At 50.3% G+C, this 17251-nt stretch overlaps 1 protein-coding gene across 4 annotated transcripts in view; it reads left to right on the top strand.

The window, feature by feature from the left end:
* The first annotated feature begins 306 nt into the window (after window positions 1-306).
* Window positions 307-17251, top strand: part of EPB41L4B (erythrocyte membrane protein band 4.1 like 4B) — a 150805-nt gene continuing 133860 nt past the window's right edge. Inside the window, exon 1 of one of the 4 annotated variants that reach the window (XM_054520416.2) lies at window positions 307-1201. In XM_054520416.2, coding sequence (XP_054376391.1) covers window positions 899-1201 — 303 coding nt within the window. In that variant the 5' untranslated portion in view covers window positions 307-898. The remainder of the gene's footprint in view (window positions 1202-17251) is intronic. The other 3 variants (XM_024252800.3, XM_024252799.3, XM_054520417.2) reach the window with 3 other exon arrangements.

Raw genomic sequence — 17251 nt, 5'->3', positions numbered from 1 at the left:
CTTGTTGATTACCTAGTCCACCCCTCTCCTTTTCCACAAGAGGAAACAGTGCTATTTTTCCAAGGGGGAAAACTTAGTGCTATTCTGTCTGGTCTCCGGGGCAACGCTTCCCAGAGGGCACGCGGCCTTGTCTTCCTATCAGTGCAAGGGGGCACTCGGCGCCTCCAGGGCTCTGGGCGCCGGAAACACGTGTGTGCTCACCTACGTGTACACACGTGAGCACACCTACAGCAGCAGGGGGCGCTCGGGCCGGCAGGGGGCAGCACAGACCCGGCTTGCAATTACCCGGCGCAGCCCCGAGGGAGGAGGGCGTGCTGCAGTCCCGGCGGCGGCGGCGGCGGCGGCGGCTGGAGGTGCAGCCTCCCAGGTGGGAGGCGGGGGCTGCGGGCGCAGGAAAAGGCGCCTTGGGAGCGGGTGCTCGGCGGGGCCTCCTCGGGCCCCGGGCGCGGCGCGGCGAGTGGGAGCGAGCGCGCCAGGACCACGCAGGCGCCCTGCTCCGGCTGGCCCTCGGCCGGCGCGCGGCGCGGGAGCAGCCCGCAGCCCGCCCCCCGCGCCCCCGGCAGCCCCCGGGCAGCCCGCAGCCGCCGGTCGGGAGCAGCCCCTCGGCTGCCCGCGCAGGCCGCCGGCCCGGGAGAGCGCGCGGCGGCGGCGGCGGCGGGACGGCCCCGAGCGCGCCCTCCCGCCTGCGGCCACTCGCAGCCGGCGCTGGCCGGGCCGGCGCGCCCCGCAGGCGGCCAGAGCGCGGCCTCGGCCTCGGCGCGGGCTAGCCCCGGGCCGTAGCCCGCGAGAGGCGGCGCGGGCGGCCGAGGGCACTGACGGCGTCGCGGGACGCTCCCGGGCGGCGGCGTAGCGGCAGCGGCAGCGCAGGGGGCGGAGGCAGGGGGCGCCCCCAGCCAGGATGCTGCGGTTCCTGCGCCGGACCTTTGGCCGCCGCTCCATGCAGCGCTACGCGCGGGGCGCGGCGGGGCGCGGGGCCGCCGGGCTGGGGGACGAGCGCGACGGGGGGCCACGGGGGGGCCCGGCCGCCGCCTCCTCCTCGGCGCTGCCCGCCGCGCCCGGGGGCAGCGTGTTCCCGGCGGGCGGCGGGCCCCTGCTCACCGGCGGCGCGGCCGTGCACATCTCTGCCGCCGGCGCCGCCAAGGCCACCCTCTACTGCCGCGTCTTCCTGCTCGACGGGACCGAAGTGAGCGTGGACCTGCCGGTGAGTGACGGGGCCGGTCTGGGGCACTGGCACCTCGCGCCCCTGGGGGCAGCTCCCCCTCCCCCAGTGCTTGCCTCGGGGGCGCTTTCCTTGCACCTCCCTGGGGATCCCCTCCCCCATCCCCTTCTCCGAGCACTCCTCAACCCTTTTTCTTCTTGGGCCACCCCGTCCCGGTCTCTTCCGGGGCCCCACCTTTGGCCCGCGCCCCCTCCTTGGCACACTGCGCCGCGGGGTTGCGATTTCTCTGGCGCCCACCTAGTCCTTGGGGCCTCGCCCCCTCCCCAGTACACACGGTCCCCAAGTCCCGAGACCCCGCCCCCCCTGGTGCGGGTGGCCGGCGCTCCCCTTCCGTCCCTAGCTTCCAGCAGGGGTCTTCCTGATACTGGGTTATTGGGTAGAAAATCTCAAATCAATATGAGGCCGTCCCGGGGTATCCAGCTTGTCCCCCTCAAACTCGCCATCAGGCCTTGATGAGACAGCAGAGAGGAGATCCCCTTGCTTGCTGCTCGGCAGGCTCCCCAAGTTTGGGAGGCGGGGGTTAGACCATTTCTGCTCTCTGCTGATCCCTTCTAGGTACACCCCATTCTCATTCCCTGAGCCCCATCTGCCCCGCAGCCTCGCAGCGGGTAGGGTGACTTGGGAGCTAACTCTAGAGTTGGCTGTCTCGGACCTGCCTGCCTTGCACCGGCAGAGCCGTTGCTGGGGCGTTGGGAGTCGACCCCGGGGTGCCCGGGGGGCCAGGCGCACCTGACTTTCTCCCTTGGGCACCGTGCGTGGGGTCGGCGGGGCACCCCAGGGCGGCGGCGCCTGGGCCTGCGTCCCGGGCACCCGCCCACAGGTGGTTGCACCCCCGCCCCGCGCCAGCTGAGAGCTAGGCCGGCGCTGCCGTCCGCTGCAGGGCGTCCAGTTACCAGTGAGTCTTCCTGGCTGAAGGGGCCAGATCAGATCAAATCAAACCACACATTAACCGGGCGCCCACTGTGCACCCGGCGCTGCGGCAGACGGTGCCTTCGGGAATTTCTGGGTGTGACTGAGGACACAGCAGTAATTGAGCTTTAGATGAATGTTACAGATCATCTCGAGAATGTCAAGGGAAGAAATAACATACCCGGACTTCCAAGGAAGTATATAGCCTTCCCGGGTGGGAGAAATGTTTGGACTTCATGAGAGAACTAGGAACATGTGAAAAGGGTCTCAGATGGGAAAATCAGAGCCTGCCTGGCTTGGAGTTTAACGCTTCCCGGTGTAGGCTGAATTTCGAGACAGTTTCAATTTATGGCAATTTTATTTTTGTGGTTCTTTGTGCTCTCCATAAGATATCATTTTGCTATGAAAATACCCTTTTGGGGCCTTTTTATTGATGGAAAAGGAGCCAACATTCGGGTGCTTAGAGCTGTTGCCTTTAAAATAGCATAAAAATATTACTGTTCCCCAAGAATGAGGCTCTCCAGCTTTTTATTCAGCTGGGAGAGGAGGCCTGAGGAGCCGGGGAGGAAGAGAGGGGAGTAGGCTGCCTCTGGAGTGGGCAGCTTGTGTTAGGAGAGGATGTGGCGTAGTTTGCATCTCGGATCTGGGAAAGGAACGCTATCCTTGGGAAGTTTGACAGTGCTCCTTGCCGGTGGTTTTCTCATCTGTTCCCTGCGGATGATTCGTTTATAAAATGTATTGCTTGTCAGCTCCATGAGACAGGCTTAAGTGGTGTGCATGGTGAATAGACCCAAACAGGTACACAAATGAACAGGTTGGGACAGGAAGGCTGACTGATTCTAGCCAGTGTAGCCCTTAGTGGAGCCTGGTGGGGGAAGGGGATATTTGCATCCTAAAAGGTTTCTTCACTTTATAAAAGGCTGCTTAACAAAAGAATTCCCCCGTCCCAGGTATTCCCAGGATGGCAAATTTCTTGATTCCTCTATGATATGACTTAGTGGAGCCCACATTTTATTTATGCGCGTGCACACACACACACACGTATATGCCGCCTGTCCACAGGCAGATAAAATGCAAATGCTGGCTTGTGTCACGTGAGCTCTCAGGGAGGAAAGATGAAGAAAAATCGCCAGTGGGCACAGCTCATCGATTTAAAGATTTATTCGATATTAGGACTGCATCACAGTCTCCTACACTAATCTTCCCAGATCTGAGTGTGTGCTCCTGTAATTAACTCTGAGTTACGAGGTTAACGCTAGGCGGCCAGCTCCCCAATGCATTTGTATCATTTGCTGCTCCTCAGACCCACTTCACTGGGCTCACTCTTTATGCTGTCCTTTTTGGCATTTGGCCCCGCTTGTCATTATTCTCTTTTGTGTTCCTGGATTTTTACCGCTTCCTGGGCCCTGGTGTTGCCTTGCTGCTTGTCGCAAGATAGGATTTACCTTTGACCGCGATACCCCAAGCTGGCTTCTCAGGCACCCAGGGACATTGCCAGGCTGAATGTCTCCTTTGTAATAAAAACCCTCAGGTGGCGTTAGCCTTGAGAATTCCTTTGCTCAACCTCCTAAAAGTTGGCTATGCGCTGTCATAAACCTTTTTATTAGCCCTAGTTAGGATGCTTGTGTTCTGAAATTGTCTGGAACACAGTAACACCCTCAGTGTGACCGTGCTGTGGCACCTCAGTCCAGTCCAGACTACAGTTATTGGGCGTCTCCAATGTGCCAAGCTCTGTGCTGCAGACACAAAGGTGAATGAGATGTGGCCTGGAGGCTCTTGGGAAACACAGGTGAAAACACGTTTCTTTTATTCTGGGTGATGCTAAGTGGTATGACAGGCACACCCAGACAGGGTGCTGTGGCTGAATGGGATGGGAGAATTGGAAGGACTTCCAGGAGACTTTGACACTTGAGATTATGGGGTCTCAGATCCAGTGTCTCTTGGCAAAGCCACAGGCCAATTGTTGTATATAATAAAGGGAAAAGTAGCTGCAATTGTTTCTTCTGACAGGGCTTGGAGCCCCCTTTTCTGGTGATAGGTTGAGTCACCTAGCATTCCTGAGTGTTCTTTTTTTGTTTTGTTTTTTGGATATGGGGTCTCGTCTGTCACCCAGGCTGGAGTGCAGTAGTACGACCACAGCTCACTACGGTCTTGATCTCCTAGCCTCAAGCAATCCTCCCACCTCAGCCTCTCTAGTAGCTGGGACTGCGGTTGTGCACCAGTACACCCTGCTAATTAAAAAAATTATTTTTATAGACATGGGGTCTCACTATATTGCGCTGGCTGGTCTCAAATGTGTAGGCTCAAGCGATCCTCCTGCCTCAGCCCCTAACAGTGTTGGGATTACAGGCATGAGCCACTGCGCTTGGCCCCTGGGTGTTCTTAATCTTTGCTATGGATAGTCAGCAGCTTTCCAATCTTTGATAAAATAAAATGTGAATAAAAGGATCTTTTAAAAAAATCTATAACATGCAGTCTAAAGTGGACTTGCTGTACAAACCCAGCTTCCAGATGAGGCCTTGCTCGCCCTACCAACCAGAGTGCCAGCCTGAGCCAGTCCTCTTCAGAAACCCTGGCCCTGCCTTCGACAGCACCTCCCTCTCCTTAGCCCAGCCCAGCCCTGCCCAGCCCTCAGGTGTGGTCTGGTCAGAGCAGGGCAGGACTCCCTCCCTCGGCCTGCCCTAGACGCTTTCCTTCTATTAATGCAGCTGAAGATCCCATTAGTGTGCTTGGCAGCAGCACCCACTGTTGACTCATATTAGCTCTCTGTTGACTAAATCCCTGGCATCGCTTTTGCTCGTGTGGCTGTTGCTCAGCCCCGCCTCCCGTTGCCCTGTGTGCTCAGTGTGGAAAGCTGTTAGGATGTGTGGTCGGCCAGTTAGCACTCCCGCCATGCTTTGGAGGGAACGGCCCATGGGCCATTGTTGCATTTGGTGCACTTGCCTTATGTGGATCTGGAACTCAGCATCGACTCATTGTGGTCCAGTGCAAACATGGAGGATTTCAGAATTCGAAGATCTACCTTTGCATATTACACCATGGCTCTGCAGCTTTGGGCAATTTCAGCTCTCTGAGCCATTGACTTCCTGATCTTTCAAATGGGGATGTTGGGAGGATTCAGTGATGGGAAGGCCTCACGGTGCAACAGAGTGCTGAGAGGTTGCTAGTAGGTTGTGATCTTAGAAACTTCTCCTTCCTCTACTTTGGACTTTGGAAAGATTTGAAGAAGTTTCTAGTAATAGACATTAAAAAAAAAAAATGCTGTGCCAGGCAGGCTAACCATTGCTTGGCTCTTCTTTAGTGGAAATTGGAAGTTAGATGTAGTATGAGAAATGCTTTTTAAAAGTTTCACTTTGGATGTGAAAAGTGATGTTTTTTTTCAGCAAAAACAGGAGAATGCAGGTTTCTAGAATTTTAGGACTGAAATCTCTGATCTCACGTAACATACATGATACAACGTAAAGGTCATATGGCTTATTTTGGAGTTGAAAGGGACCCTGGACAGCACCTCCCCGGCCCATTGGAGAAACTGGGAAGCTGTGGTCTGTGGCTATAAAGTGACTTCCCTTCAGTCAGTCAGTGAAAGAGTTGGAACCGGCTGCTTTGGGAACCCTGATTGTCAGCGTCTGAAGGTCAAGCGTAGGGTCAGCAGTGGGAGGGAAGACTAACCCCACGTCCTAACACAGGATCATGGAAGAGGGATGGGGTACATTCCTGGCAGTTGGAAATAGAACAGATTTTCCCAAACAGTGGAAAAACTCGAGCAAAATGATCCCAACTTCAGTGTTTACAAAGTTCATCTGGGATTTTTTTTCTTCCATTAAAATTCCCAGAGCACACCCCGAGAATTTCTTGATTCAGTATATCAGGAAGCTCAACTTTTAACAAGTTACTCCAGGTGATTCTGATGCAGGTGGTCTCTTCACAGCCAATGAGAAACCCTGGCCCTAGAACTGTGAGAACAGAGGCAGCTACACCATGCATTATAAATTGCTGTAGCAATGGGGCGAAGGGTGGTAGGGGGGTTGGCAGTCTTTGAGCTGGGGTTTGACCTGTACTTTAGGGAGCCCATTTTTGTCACAGTGGAGTGGAGGGCTAGGGGAGGGACTGGAGACCAGTCATGCCATTGCAATTGTCAGATAAGGGGTGATGAGGGCCTGGCTAGGAGAAGGGGGCAACGGTAGAGCAGCTCACAGGTGGAGTCGGGTGAGTGTGTTGGGGAGGGTGAAGATTTGAGATAGAGCTGTCTTCACTCTTGGTTGGGAAGAATTAACGGACCCGCAGGAGGTCGAAGACAGCTTCTCATTTCTACTCTTTCCCAAGGCTCTGGCTGCCATGGGCACCCTGGCTTATCCCAGGCCTCTGGGTGGCTTGCTTTTTCTGCCCCTGTAGGGTAGGTGTTGGCTAAAGGTGGCCTTCTAGTACTTGCTCCTCCTACACCCCCTCTCAGATCTGGAATGAGGCCTTGGATATCTAGTGGGTCACGAGTTTGTGTTATTTTTGGATATGCCTTCTTTGTTTTAAAAGGAAAGCTGAGGTGGGGGCGGTGAGAGAGGGGTAATGAACACCCTTCCCAAAGGGGGTGTCATGATACAAGCAAGAGCACTAACTCCCCTTCTACACTTGCTGGATTTGTCAGTGTTAATAAGGGACGGGGGTTGGCCTGCGGCGGGGAAGGGGCCACAGCCCAGCCTCTCCAGTGCCGGTAACATGACCCTACACTGGTACAGGGCTCTGGACAAATATTAACTTGCTAAGCACTTTCACGTGCATAATCTCATTGAATTCTGTTCCTAGTACACTGCAGTGGATGAAGGCACAGGTCTGTTTCGTTCTGAAACAGCAGAAGGTCGATGGGGGTGGGGCCTTCCCTTAAATTCTTGCGTGGGGACTTAGAAAAAAATCCAGCCTGGCAACCACAGAAATCCTCCGCCTACCATTTGTCCTCAAAACACGTGTTCCATCCTTGCCCACTGCTTGACTTCCTTTGGCCGGCTGGGAGTGGGCTCTTCCCCGGGCCTCTCTGTGTGCCGCCCGGAGCCTTCTCCTCCAGTGGGAACTGCACTCCAGTTTCCACCTGTAGCCCGTGGCTGCTGCCTGAGGGCAGGGTCAGCTGCTGATTCATCTGGGTGTGTTTTCCAGGTTCGTGTGCGTGCTCTCCTTTCATCTCTCATTTACAATGCATTCATCGAAGACCCGTTTGAAAATACGCAAAGGTTGGAACAACATCTACAGTTTCATTAGATAAGCACTGTTAAAATAGGGGTGCGCATTCATCTGTGCTTTCTTTCATGTTCAGATATAAACATGTTTTTAAAATGATGGGCTTATATGGGTTAATGGAAGTCTCTCTCCCCGCCCCCACCTCAGCACAGTTGAGTAAGGATGGTCGACTTGGAGCTTGTGTCTCTTTAGGGTGAGGCCCTCGGCCCTCCTCTCTACATTTCCTGGGACTCTTAGCTGGGGTGGGGAGCCGCCAGTGCTGGTTAGCCATCTGCGCTGTGTGCTGCCTGCTGCCCCTTCCTTGGTAGGAAGCAAGCTGCCTGGCACTCTGACCCTCCTCGCCACAATTTCTTTCTCTTGCTGGCAGGTTAAAGGTCTTGTTGATGTGACCTCAGAGTCCCCTTGCATCTGAAAGCACCTGCTATGGGGTAGTCTTGACTCTCGCTAGCCCAGGATGCCTATGACTCTGCTACCAGCCAGAGCTGATCTGGCAGAGTGGGGCTGGAGCCTGGCAGCATCCCTGGTGTGCCCCCCCCCCCACCCTAATCCGTCTAATCTCACTCCTTCTGCAGCCTCCGTGGCCTCTCTGTAGAGCTGGATTAATTTTACTAGTCCCACTTGATTTTAATTTCTGGTTTATTTTAAATTGTTTTCCAAAATGTTTTTGTTTGCTCACAGTATGTTTTCTTCAGTCAGCAAAGGCTTACTGAGCCCTTACACTACATTAAGCATGGGGGAGGGGTATCAGAGAGAGAAGAGTGTTTCTTGAGCTCCCAGTCTTGAGGGGCAGACAGAGTAAACAGATACCCATAAACCAACATGGGGTGGTGCCGGGGGTGAGCAACTGAACTGTGGGCTGGAGTTGGAGAAGGTTTTTTTTTTCTTTTTTTGGTAACATTGGGGTCTGGCTATATTGCCCAGGCTGGCCTGGAACTCCTGGCCTCAGGAGATCCTCCCACTGCGGCCTCCCAAAGCTCTGGGATTACAGGTGTGAGCCACCACACCTGGGCAGCTGGAGAAGGTTTCATCCCCAGAGTGACAATGGAATTGTCCCAAAGGATGTGTAGGAGTTCAGCTGTGTCTGGGTGGAGGGAACAGCAGGTGGAAATGCATGGAAGATGGGAATCAGAAAAGCCCCATCCCTGGGCTCCGGGTTCCTTGGGGTAGGGGAGCCAGATGAGTTCTGGCTGTGTCCCTGGATCTTAAAGGAGTGAGTGAGTGAGTTGCCTTTGAAATGAAGATGATGTCGGGAGCCCACCTAGGTGATTGTCTTGTTGAATCCTCACAAAAACTGTGTTGATGGTTACTGTTGTTATTCCTGATTTGTAGAGGAAAGAATCAGGGTTTAGCACAGGTTAAGAAACTTGTCCAAGGTCACGTAGCTAGTAAAGGCAGACTCTAGCTTGATTTGTGGTCTGGGAAGGTCTCTGACAGCACAGCTGGGCGAGGGGGGTGGGAGAGCTCTGAGCTTGCCCCAGAGGTTCTGAGCTGGATGGGGATCCCTGAGTCCCCAAAGGATTTCCACCTTTGTAGGCCACTTGGGATCAGATTTACTTCTTTAGTTAGACTCATTGAATGTCATTTCACTCGAGTGCATAATGGTTTGATGGCCATAATTCAACACTCAGATCAGAAGTAGGTGATGTTTTTAAAAAGTGCTTAATAAAACAACATTAAAATTATCTCAAAGAAAAACATTTTCGTATTCCTATCCTGCTGCATAGCAACTGGTTGGTTTCACTTTGTTCCTTTCCATCTTTGTGCTTTTGTATACATGTTTATAGGCGTGGTGTATATCCTTTAAAACATTTTTTTCTTTTCTCCTCCCCATCCACATTTCTTGACAGGCTTCTCACCAGTTTGGTGCCCTCTTTTGTGCGTATTCTAGAATACTTAAATTCAACCCTTATTCTCTGCTGTGTGTGATGTGGTTTGAGTGAGTAATACCTGTCTCTGGGGGCTTGGAGGTTGATATGCAAAGCACCTGATCACTTACGCGTCAGGCAGCCCCATCTCCAAGTCATGCAGAATCTGTGTTGCTTCCCTTAATCGCTGCCGCCTGGGAAGGTGCACGTTATCATCCCCTTTGCAGATGGTCTCGGAGAGCAGATGGCCTGGGGCCACTCTGCTAGTAAGTATGGGAGAGCCAGATTGAATTTAGGTTTCCGGACTCATTTTCCAGTGCTCTTCCCCTCAGCCCATGCTGTGCACACCCAGCCTTCCTGTGTTAAATATGTGTTCTCTTAGAACTCCCTGGGAAGGTCAGAATTTCATGCAGTAAAATCCCCTGTCTTTTCTGAACCACTTTGCCTTTCAGCATCTCTGGCATTTGGATTCTGTCTACCATTTCTCAGCATTTTTTGCAGGTTCTTTTCCCCAAAGTCATAGCTGGCTGAGTGCCCAGCATTTTCTTCATGAAGCTAAGAACTGGAAGATGATATCCCAAGGGCCCTGTCCCACCCGTGGGATCATCCGGTGCTTCCTTGGTACCCAGCTCAGTCCCTCCGGGTGGAATGGTCTACCCTGCAGCTGTGAGGATGCCAACTGCCTGGTTCAGCGGGTGCCTGCAGGGCTGGCATCCCTCAGCTCTGTGGTTTCTTTTCCATGCCTGTCTCATGAGCTGAGTGTTGTCTGCAGCATAGCATTCGCTCAGGTGTGTTGAAGTCGGCCTGATCATGCATCTCCTTTGCTCTACCTGTTCACTTGCTGAGCTGCACCTACGCTGAGTTATGAATTTTGTTGAAAATCATGGTATTAATATAAATAATATAAAATTTACTATTTTAACCGTGTTTAAGTGTATGCAGTTAAGTGGCATGATGTACATTCACACTGTTTTGCAACCTTCACCACCATTGGTCTCCAGATGTTTTTCATCTTCCCAAACTGAAACTCTGTCCCCATTAAACATTAACTCCTTATTTCACTCCCCCCAAACCCCTGGCAACCACCATTCTACTTTTTTGTCTATGAATTTAGCTACTCTAGGTACCCCATATAAGTGGAATCCTACAGTTATTTGTCCATTTGTGCTGGCGTATTTCACTTAGCCTAGTATTCTCAAGGTTCATCCATGTTGTATGTAGCAGGTGCCAGAACTTCATGCCTTTTTAACGCTGAGTAATGTTCTCTTGTAAGAGTATACCACATACAGTTTATCCATTCATGGATTGTGGATGTTTATGCAGGTCTGGACCATCTTAACTCGGTCCTACCCATTCACTTGTGGCACTGCCACCAGAGACTTGGATGTCCCCAGCCCTCACCTCGTGGTGTTATTCTTGGATTCTGACACCTCTTCCCTGGTACTCTTCTGCATCGTGCTGATCATCTTCCAAGGCTGTCTGGGCTTCGTTTGGGGGTGTGTGGCAGACAAGTTTTCTCCCCCTTACATTTTTATCTGAGTTGCTCAGTGTTGGCAAGCCCTCTGTCCAGCACATTCTTTAGATTTTTAAATGATGAAATATAAATACAAAAGACTCTCTATAACATGAATAGTTTTAGAGAAATAACACAATGAACGTCCTTGTGCCCACCACCCAGCTTAGGAACAAAGACCATCCCCAATGCTGTGAAAGTCCCCACATGCTCCGTCTCAGTCACATTCCCCTCCCTCCCTCCTGAAGTTTGTCTTTCGTCCCTTTCTTTTCTTTATAGGTTTTCTGCATATGTACGTTTTCCTAAACAATATCATGTTAGTTTTGCAGGTTTGCGAGCTGTATATACATGAATTTTTCCTTCAATATTGTGTCTGTGAGAATTCGTGTCAGTGAGATGACTGGAGTTCTTACTGTTTTGTAGTTATTCCATTGCATGCATATACCGGAATTGATCCTATGTGGACATTTGGGATGTTTTCACTTTGGAACTATTAGGGGAAGAAAATACCGCTTTGAGCTTTCTGGAATTGGTCTCTGGTGTACATGTGCCAGGAAGCATCTCTCCTGGGTGTGTACCTGGGAGGAAGGGTGGGCGGGGCCCTTTATAATCATACAAAATTGTTTTCCAGAGTCCCCACAGCATATAAAAGCTTCCCTAATCCATTCTTCTCCAACACTTGGCATTGTCAGCTTCTTTGTTTGATTTTACCAGGATAGTGGGAGTTAGTGGCACCTTTGTGGTCTTTACCTTCCCCCAGTTGTTGATGGGGTTGAGTACCTTTCACCTATCCATCTCTCTTTCTCTCTCTCTCTCTCTGTGTGTGTGTGTGTGTGTGTGTATTTTTCAGTAATAGAGATGGGATCTGGCTGTGTTGCCTAGGCCATTCTCAAACTCCTGGCCTCAAGCAATTCTCCCATCTCAGCCTCCCAAAGTGCTGGCATTACAGGCATGAGCTGCTGCATCTGGCCAGGGTTGAGTGTCTTTCATATGTTGTTAGCAATGTGTAGTTCTTCCTGGAATGTTTTGTTTTATGATTTTCACCTGTGTTTTTAGGTGGAGTTGTATTTTTCTCACTGGCCCCTGGACTCCATGAGATTGTCTCCCGTATCCCCTTCCTCTTCTGAGGTCACCTCGGTGGAATAAGGGAGCGAACACTGTAAGCCCCAGATTGACAAGCTTCCGTGGCAGGTCTTTCCTCGCTAAGTAGGAATTAATGTTTTGACTTCGCTTTTCACTGTGAATGAGCTGAAGTTGGTTGCTGCTGGTGGCTTTTTGTGTGAGCAACTACGGGATCTATAGTATTCACATCAGCTCTGCCCACTCTTTTTGAAGTTTTTATTATGGAAATTTCTAAGCATATTCCAGAGTAGCGAGAACTATATATGGACCCTAAGTAGTCATCTTCATTTCCGTACTTACCAGTTTATGGCCACTCTCCTTTTATACCCCTCCTTACTGCCCTTTCCTGATTATTTTAAACAAATTCTAAACATGTGATTTTTTTTTTTTTAAAGACAGAGTCTCGTTTTGTCACCTAGGCTGGAGTGCAGTGCGTGATCTTGGTTCCCTGCAACCTCTGGCTCCAGGATTCAAGCGATTCTCCTGCCTCAGCTTCCTGAATAGCTGGGATTACAGGCATGCGCCACCACGCATGACTAATTTTTTGTATTTTTAGTAGAGACAGGGTTTCACCATGTTGGCCAGGCTGGTCTTGATATCCTGACTTCAAGCGATCCGCCTGCCTCAGCCTCCCGAAGTGCTGAGATTACAGGCATGAGCCTCCGTGCCTGGCCTAAACATTTAATTTCAAACATGTATTTCAGTAGGTATCTCTAAAAGATAAGGACCAGTTTTAAAAAAATAGAGTTGGTTGTGATAGCACACACCTGTAATCCCAGCGACTTGGGAGGCTGAGATGGGAGGATCACTTGAGTCCAGGAATCCGAGGCCAGCCTGGGCAACATCACAAGACTTCATCATATATATATATCCCTAATACTATTAAAGCTTCTAAAAATAATGAACAATTATTTTTTAGTGTCAGATATTCAGCCAATGTTCAAATTTTCTTCTGTGATTTTCAGCAAGGTTCTTTCATTGCATTTTATAGATATTCTATCTAAGACTCTTAACCTAAAAACCTTCTCTTCACCTTTTTGAGCCATTTATCTGTTGGAGAAGTGAGGCTGTTTGTCCTATTACAGTTTGTTACTTTCCGAGTTTTGTTGATTGCATCCTCAACATTGGTCACCCCTGAGGTACAGTTAGTATCGGGAATGGTCTTATTTCAAGCATCTGATCAGAGCACACAGAGATCAGTAAGATCCTTATCCTCAAGAAGGCTGAGTGGAGATCAGCTGTTGAATGTCTTCCTCAAGCGTGGGGTCTTCCTCCCTCTAGCTCACTCCTGTTTGGGTCCCCTTCACATACTCGGGAGGCCCTCCATGAACCCTTTCTGTCTCTCCTGGCTGGAGATGCCAGCAGACATTTTAAGGCATGTAGAATCAATGAGAAGGGAATTGGGCCGACTGTGGGACAGCTTGAACCAGTGGGGTTCGCTGCTAAGGGAACCGTTGGAGAACACCTGGTCCAAAATCTCATTCTGGAGGCGGCGAAAGGCCTTTCCCATCTGCCTTGGAAGGCTCTCACTCCAGCCTGCTGCTGCTCACCTGTGGCAAATGAGCAGTAACAAGGGTGTAACAAGTGCAGCTTCCTGCACGTAGCCCCCCAGCGCTTACGAGTGACATCCAGCCAGCCTCTTTGCCTCTCTGAGACTCTGCCATCTCTTCTGAAAGTGACCAGGGTTCTCAACCCCGGCACATGAGAGCTGGGGCTTTCTCCAGCTCTCCTGCCCATGTGATGGACGTGGGCATCATTCAGGGAAGGCCGGTAGATTGTAAAAGCCTACCGGGGTTAGTTATTAACCTGCAGTGCACTCTTGACAGCCCATTCCATGGCGTTTCACTGAGCGGAGTCCTTTTATTCCTCTTGCCTGTTGGGGCCTGAGACCCAAGGCCCATATCACCTCCTGCTCAGTCGGTTGCAATCTGTATTGAGTGGCATCAGCGCCGCTTTGATGGTAGCAAGAATGGCTGGTCAAAGTCCAGGGAGGGGCCCAAGCTGGCTTGGAACTGGCCCAGGTCATGCACACAGCCAGCAGTGACACATCCAATGGGACACTCCAGGGTGAAACCTGAGAAAGGCAGTCTGGGATATGGGATATTGTAATGGGAAAGCAGGAAGTTTAAGGTTGGAGGTATTTGTTTAGGATACCTCAGTATTCTAGAGCTATGGGATTTATTTTGCTTTGAAGTCCAGAGGTATTTAGCTTTGTTCTAAAAGCGATGAAGTTCCTCTTAATTAAAGATGCTCCTGGGGAAAAAAAAAAAAAGGAAAAATTTAATGCTATCTTTTAAAAGGAAAAGGATTGTATGTACTATAATAGAATTACTGTAACATGTCGTTTATTAACTCACTTCAGGGAGTGAGCTCTTCCACATAGGTAAGTTTTCCAGATAATTACAGTTGCATCCATTTACTGACAAGAACTGTTTTATTTCAGCTATTTCATTTATTTCTTGAAGAAAAAAAAAAAAACTGCAGAGCATCTAGTGTCTGTAAGGCCCTGTGCGAGGAATACAAAATGGTCAAATGTATGGGCATTGCTCTAAAGGAGCTCATTTAGGGTGGGGTGTGGATGTTCATTGCATTACCTTGACTTTGCCTTGGTGGCCCCCAGTCAGCGTGCTGAGGGCTCCAGCAGTCCCAGGCTTCTGCATCACCTGGATTCTTGGGTCAGCTCTGTATAGTGTTCAAAGCATTGCTTCAAAGCATTGCTTTACTCTGCCTTTTCGAGGGCTGGCTGATTAATAAGTTAATACAACAGTGGTTTTCGATGTTTACTGCATGCTTAGAATCTTCTGGGGAGTTTTTCAAAGTCCAGCTTCTAAGGTATACCCCAGACTACTACCACCAAGATTGCTGGGCTTGGGAGCTGGGACCCCTTCACCAGAAGGTTTTTTTTTTTTTTTTGCTTGCTCTGTTGCCCAGGCTGGAGTGCAGTGGCACAATCTTGGCTCACTGCAGCCTCCGCCTCCCAGGTTCAAGCTATCCTCCTGCCTCAGCCCCCCAGTAGCTGGGATTACAGGCGCCCACCACCATGCCTGGCTAATTTTTGTATTTTTAATAGAGACGGGGTTTTGCCATATTGGGCAGGCTGGTCTCAAACTCCTGACCTCAGGTGATCCACCTCCACCTCGGCCTCCCAAAGTGCTGGGATTACAGGCGTGAGCCACCACGCCTGGCCCAGAATGTTTTAAAACTCCCCAGGTGATTCTGAGGTGCAGTCAGGTTTGAGAAACAATGTTTTACAGGGCTCCTTCCCTTTTGTGTAGCGTTGTAGGTTTAGATCAGGCTTTCACCTTTGATCATTTCATTTAATCCTTATAGCATTTACTTGAGAGAATTTTGGGTGTTCTAATTTTATAGAAAGCTCACCAGTAAGATTTTGGCTCCATATCCCACAGCTAGTAAATACAAAACTAGACTTAAAAGTCATTTCCAGGCTGTTCAAATCCACTTCTCCGGTTTTTCTTCATGGCCGTCACTCTAGTGGCTCTCTGGTAGCTCCCCAGTGCCCCCTTCACTTCTCACCTGTGTATCTGTACCTGTGCTGCCTTATTTTTTTAATTTAATGTAATTTTTTTTTTGAGACAGAGTCTCGCTCTGCCACCCAGGCTGGACTGCAGTTGCGCGATCTTTACTCACTGCAAGCTCTACCTCCTGCATCCATCGATTCTGCTGCCTCAGCCTCCCAAGTAGCTGGAATTATAGGCATTGGGCCACCATGCCCAGCTAATTTTTGTATTTTTAGTAAAGACGGGGTTTCACCATGTTGACCAGGCTGATCTTGAACTCCCGACCTCAGGTGATCCACCCACCTCAGCCTCCCAAAGTGCTAGGATTACAGGTGTGAACCACCGTGCCTGGCCTTTTATTTTGATTTTGATTTTTTGAGATAGAGTCTCGCTCTGTCGCCCGGGCTGGAGTGCAGTGGCGCAATCTGCACTCACTGCAACCTCCTCCTCCCAGGTTCAAGTGATTCTCCTGCCTCAGCCTCCGGAATAGCTGGGATTACAGGCACCCGCCACCACACCCAGCTAATTTTGTATTTTTCGTAGAGACCAGGTTTCACCATGTGAGCCAGGCTGGTCTTGAACTCCTGACCACAAGTGATCCACCCGCTTTGGCCTCCCAAAGTGATGGGATTACAGGCCTGGGCCACCGCATCCGGCCTGTGCTGCCTTCATATTGGCTGAGTCTTATCCCTTAAGGGCCTAGCCATCTTTCAGGGCCTGTCTCAGATGATGCCGCATTTATGAAGCTTATCCCATCATTCCCCCCATCCTCCCACCCCACCACACCACTTTCCCCCGCTTCTTCCACTTCTCCCATATAGCATTCCCTCTCCTCCCAGGAGCTTGCAGGGCACTTTTTTGCCTTGGGTGGGACCTAGCACATGTTGTAGTAATTATGTAGTAATTCAAACAATAGATAACATTATTGACCTTTTTAGTTTTTGCAAGTGATTTTTAAAATTGTGGTAAAATATACATGACACAAAATCGACCATTAGTGACATTTAGTACATTGACATTGTTGAGAAACCATCATTACTATCTGGCTCCGGAATATTGTCATCACCCCAAAAGGAAACCCTCTACCTGTTGAGCCGTCATTCCTCCCCTGTTCCTAACCCTGACAGCCGCTAATCTGTCTTCTGTCTCGCTGGATTTGCTGTCCCTGGGTATTTCATATAAATAGAATCATGCAATATGTGGCATTTTATGTCTGGCTTCTTTCACTCAGCATTATGTTTTCAAAGTGGATTGACCATTTGTTCCAAGCCCTTTCCATGGCTTCACTCTGACCCCTCATCCCCCCATGGAGTAGGCAGTTCCTATTGATATCCTCATTATACAGGAGATTGAGGCACACAGAGATCAGCCAACTACGAGAGAACACACAGTGCCTAAGTACTCTTGGCCCCTGCACTGTCCTGCTGGTGTCTGCTGTTGACTTTGACCTTTAGAAGGGTAAAGATGAAACACCAAGGAAGAATTCATCTATGGTATAAGAACAACATATGATACGGCTCCAGGAGCAGAAATCATTAGAGGTGCCCCTCGGGACTGCAGAACAAAATTCCTGGGGTTGATTGTGCGCTTAAAGCTCTTGGCTTAATTGGAGTGAGTCAGTATTGCTGTGAATTTCCCTCAAATGTTAGGGGTCAAGTATAGGATTGTATATCTAGTATTGGAAGCCAGCTGGCGTTCTAAGACCACTGAAATGTTGAGGAATGACTCTTAAGGACTCAGAAAGGCAGAGGTACCCCAAGTAAAGGTTTCTTTTCAAAGTAGTGCTTACTATGTGCCAGACAGAGTTCTGAGCACTTTATGTATCTTTACTTGGTTAATTCTCACAAAATCTTTACAAGGTAGCTACTGCCCTGTTTTATGG

Source organism: Pongo abelii, chromosome 13 (assembly GCF_028885655.2).
Source record: "Pongo abelii isolate AG06213 chromosome 13, NHGRI_mPonAbe1-v2.0_pri, whole genome shotgun sequence".
Lineage (NCBI taxonomy): Eukaryota > Metazoa > Chordata > Mammalia > Primates > Hominidae > Pongo > Pongo abelii.
This window is presented reverse-complemented; position numbering and strand designations above follow the sequence as displayed.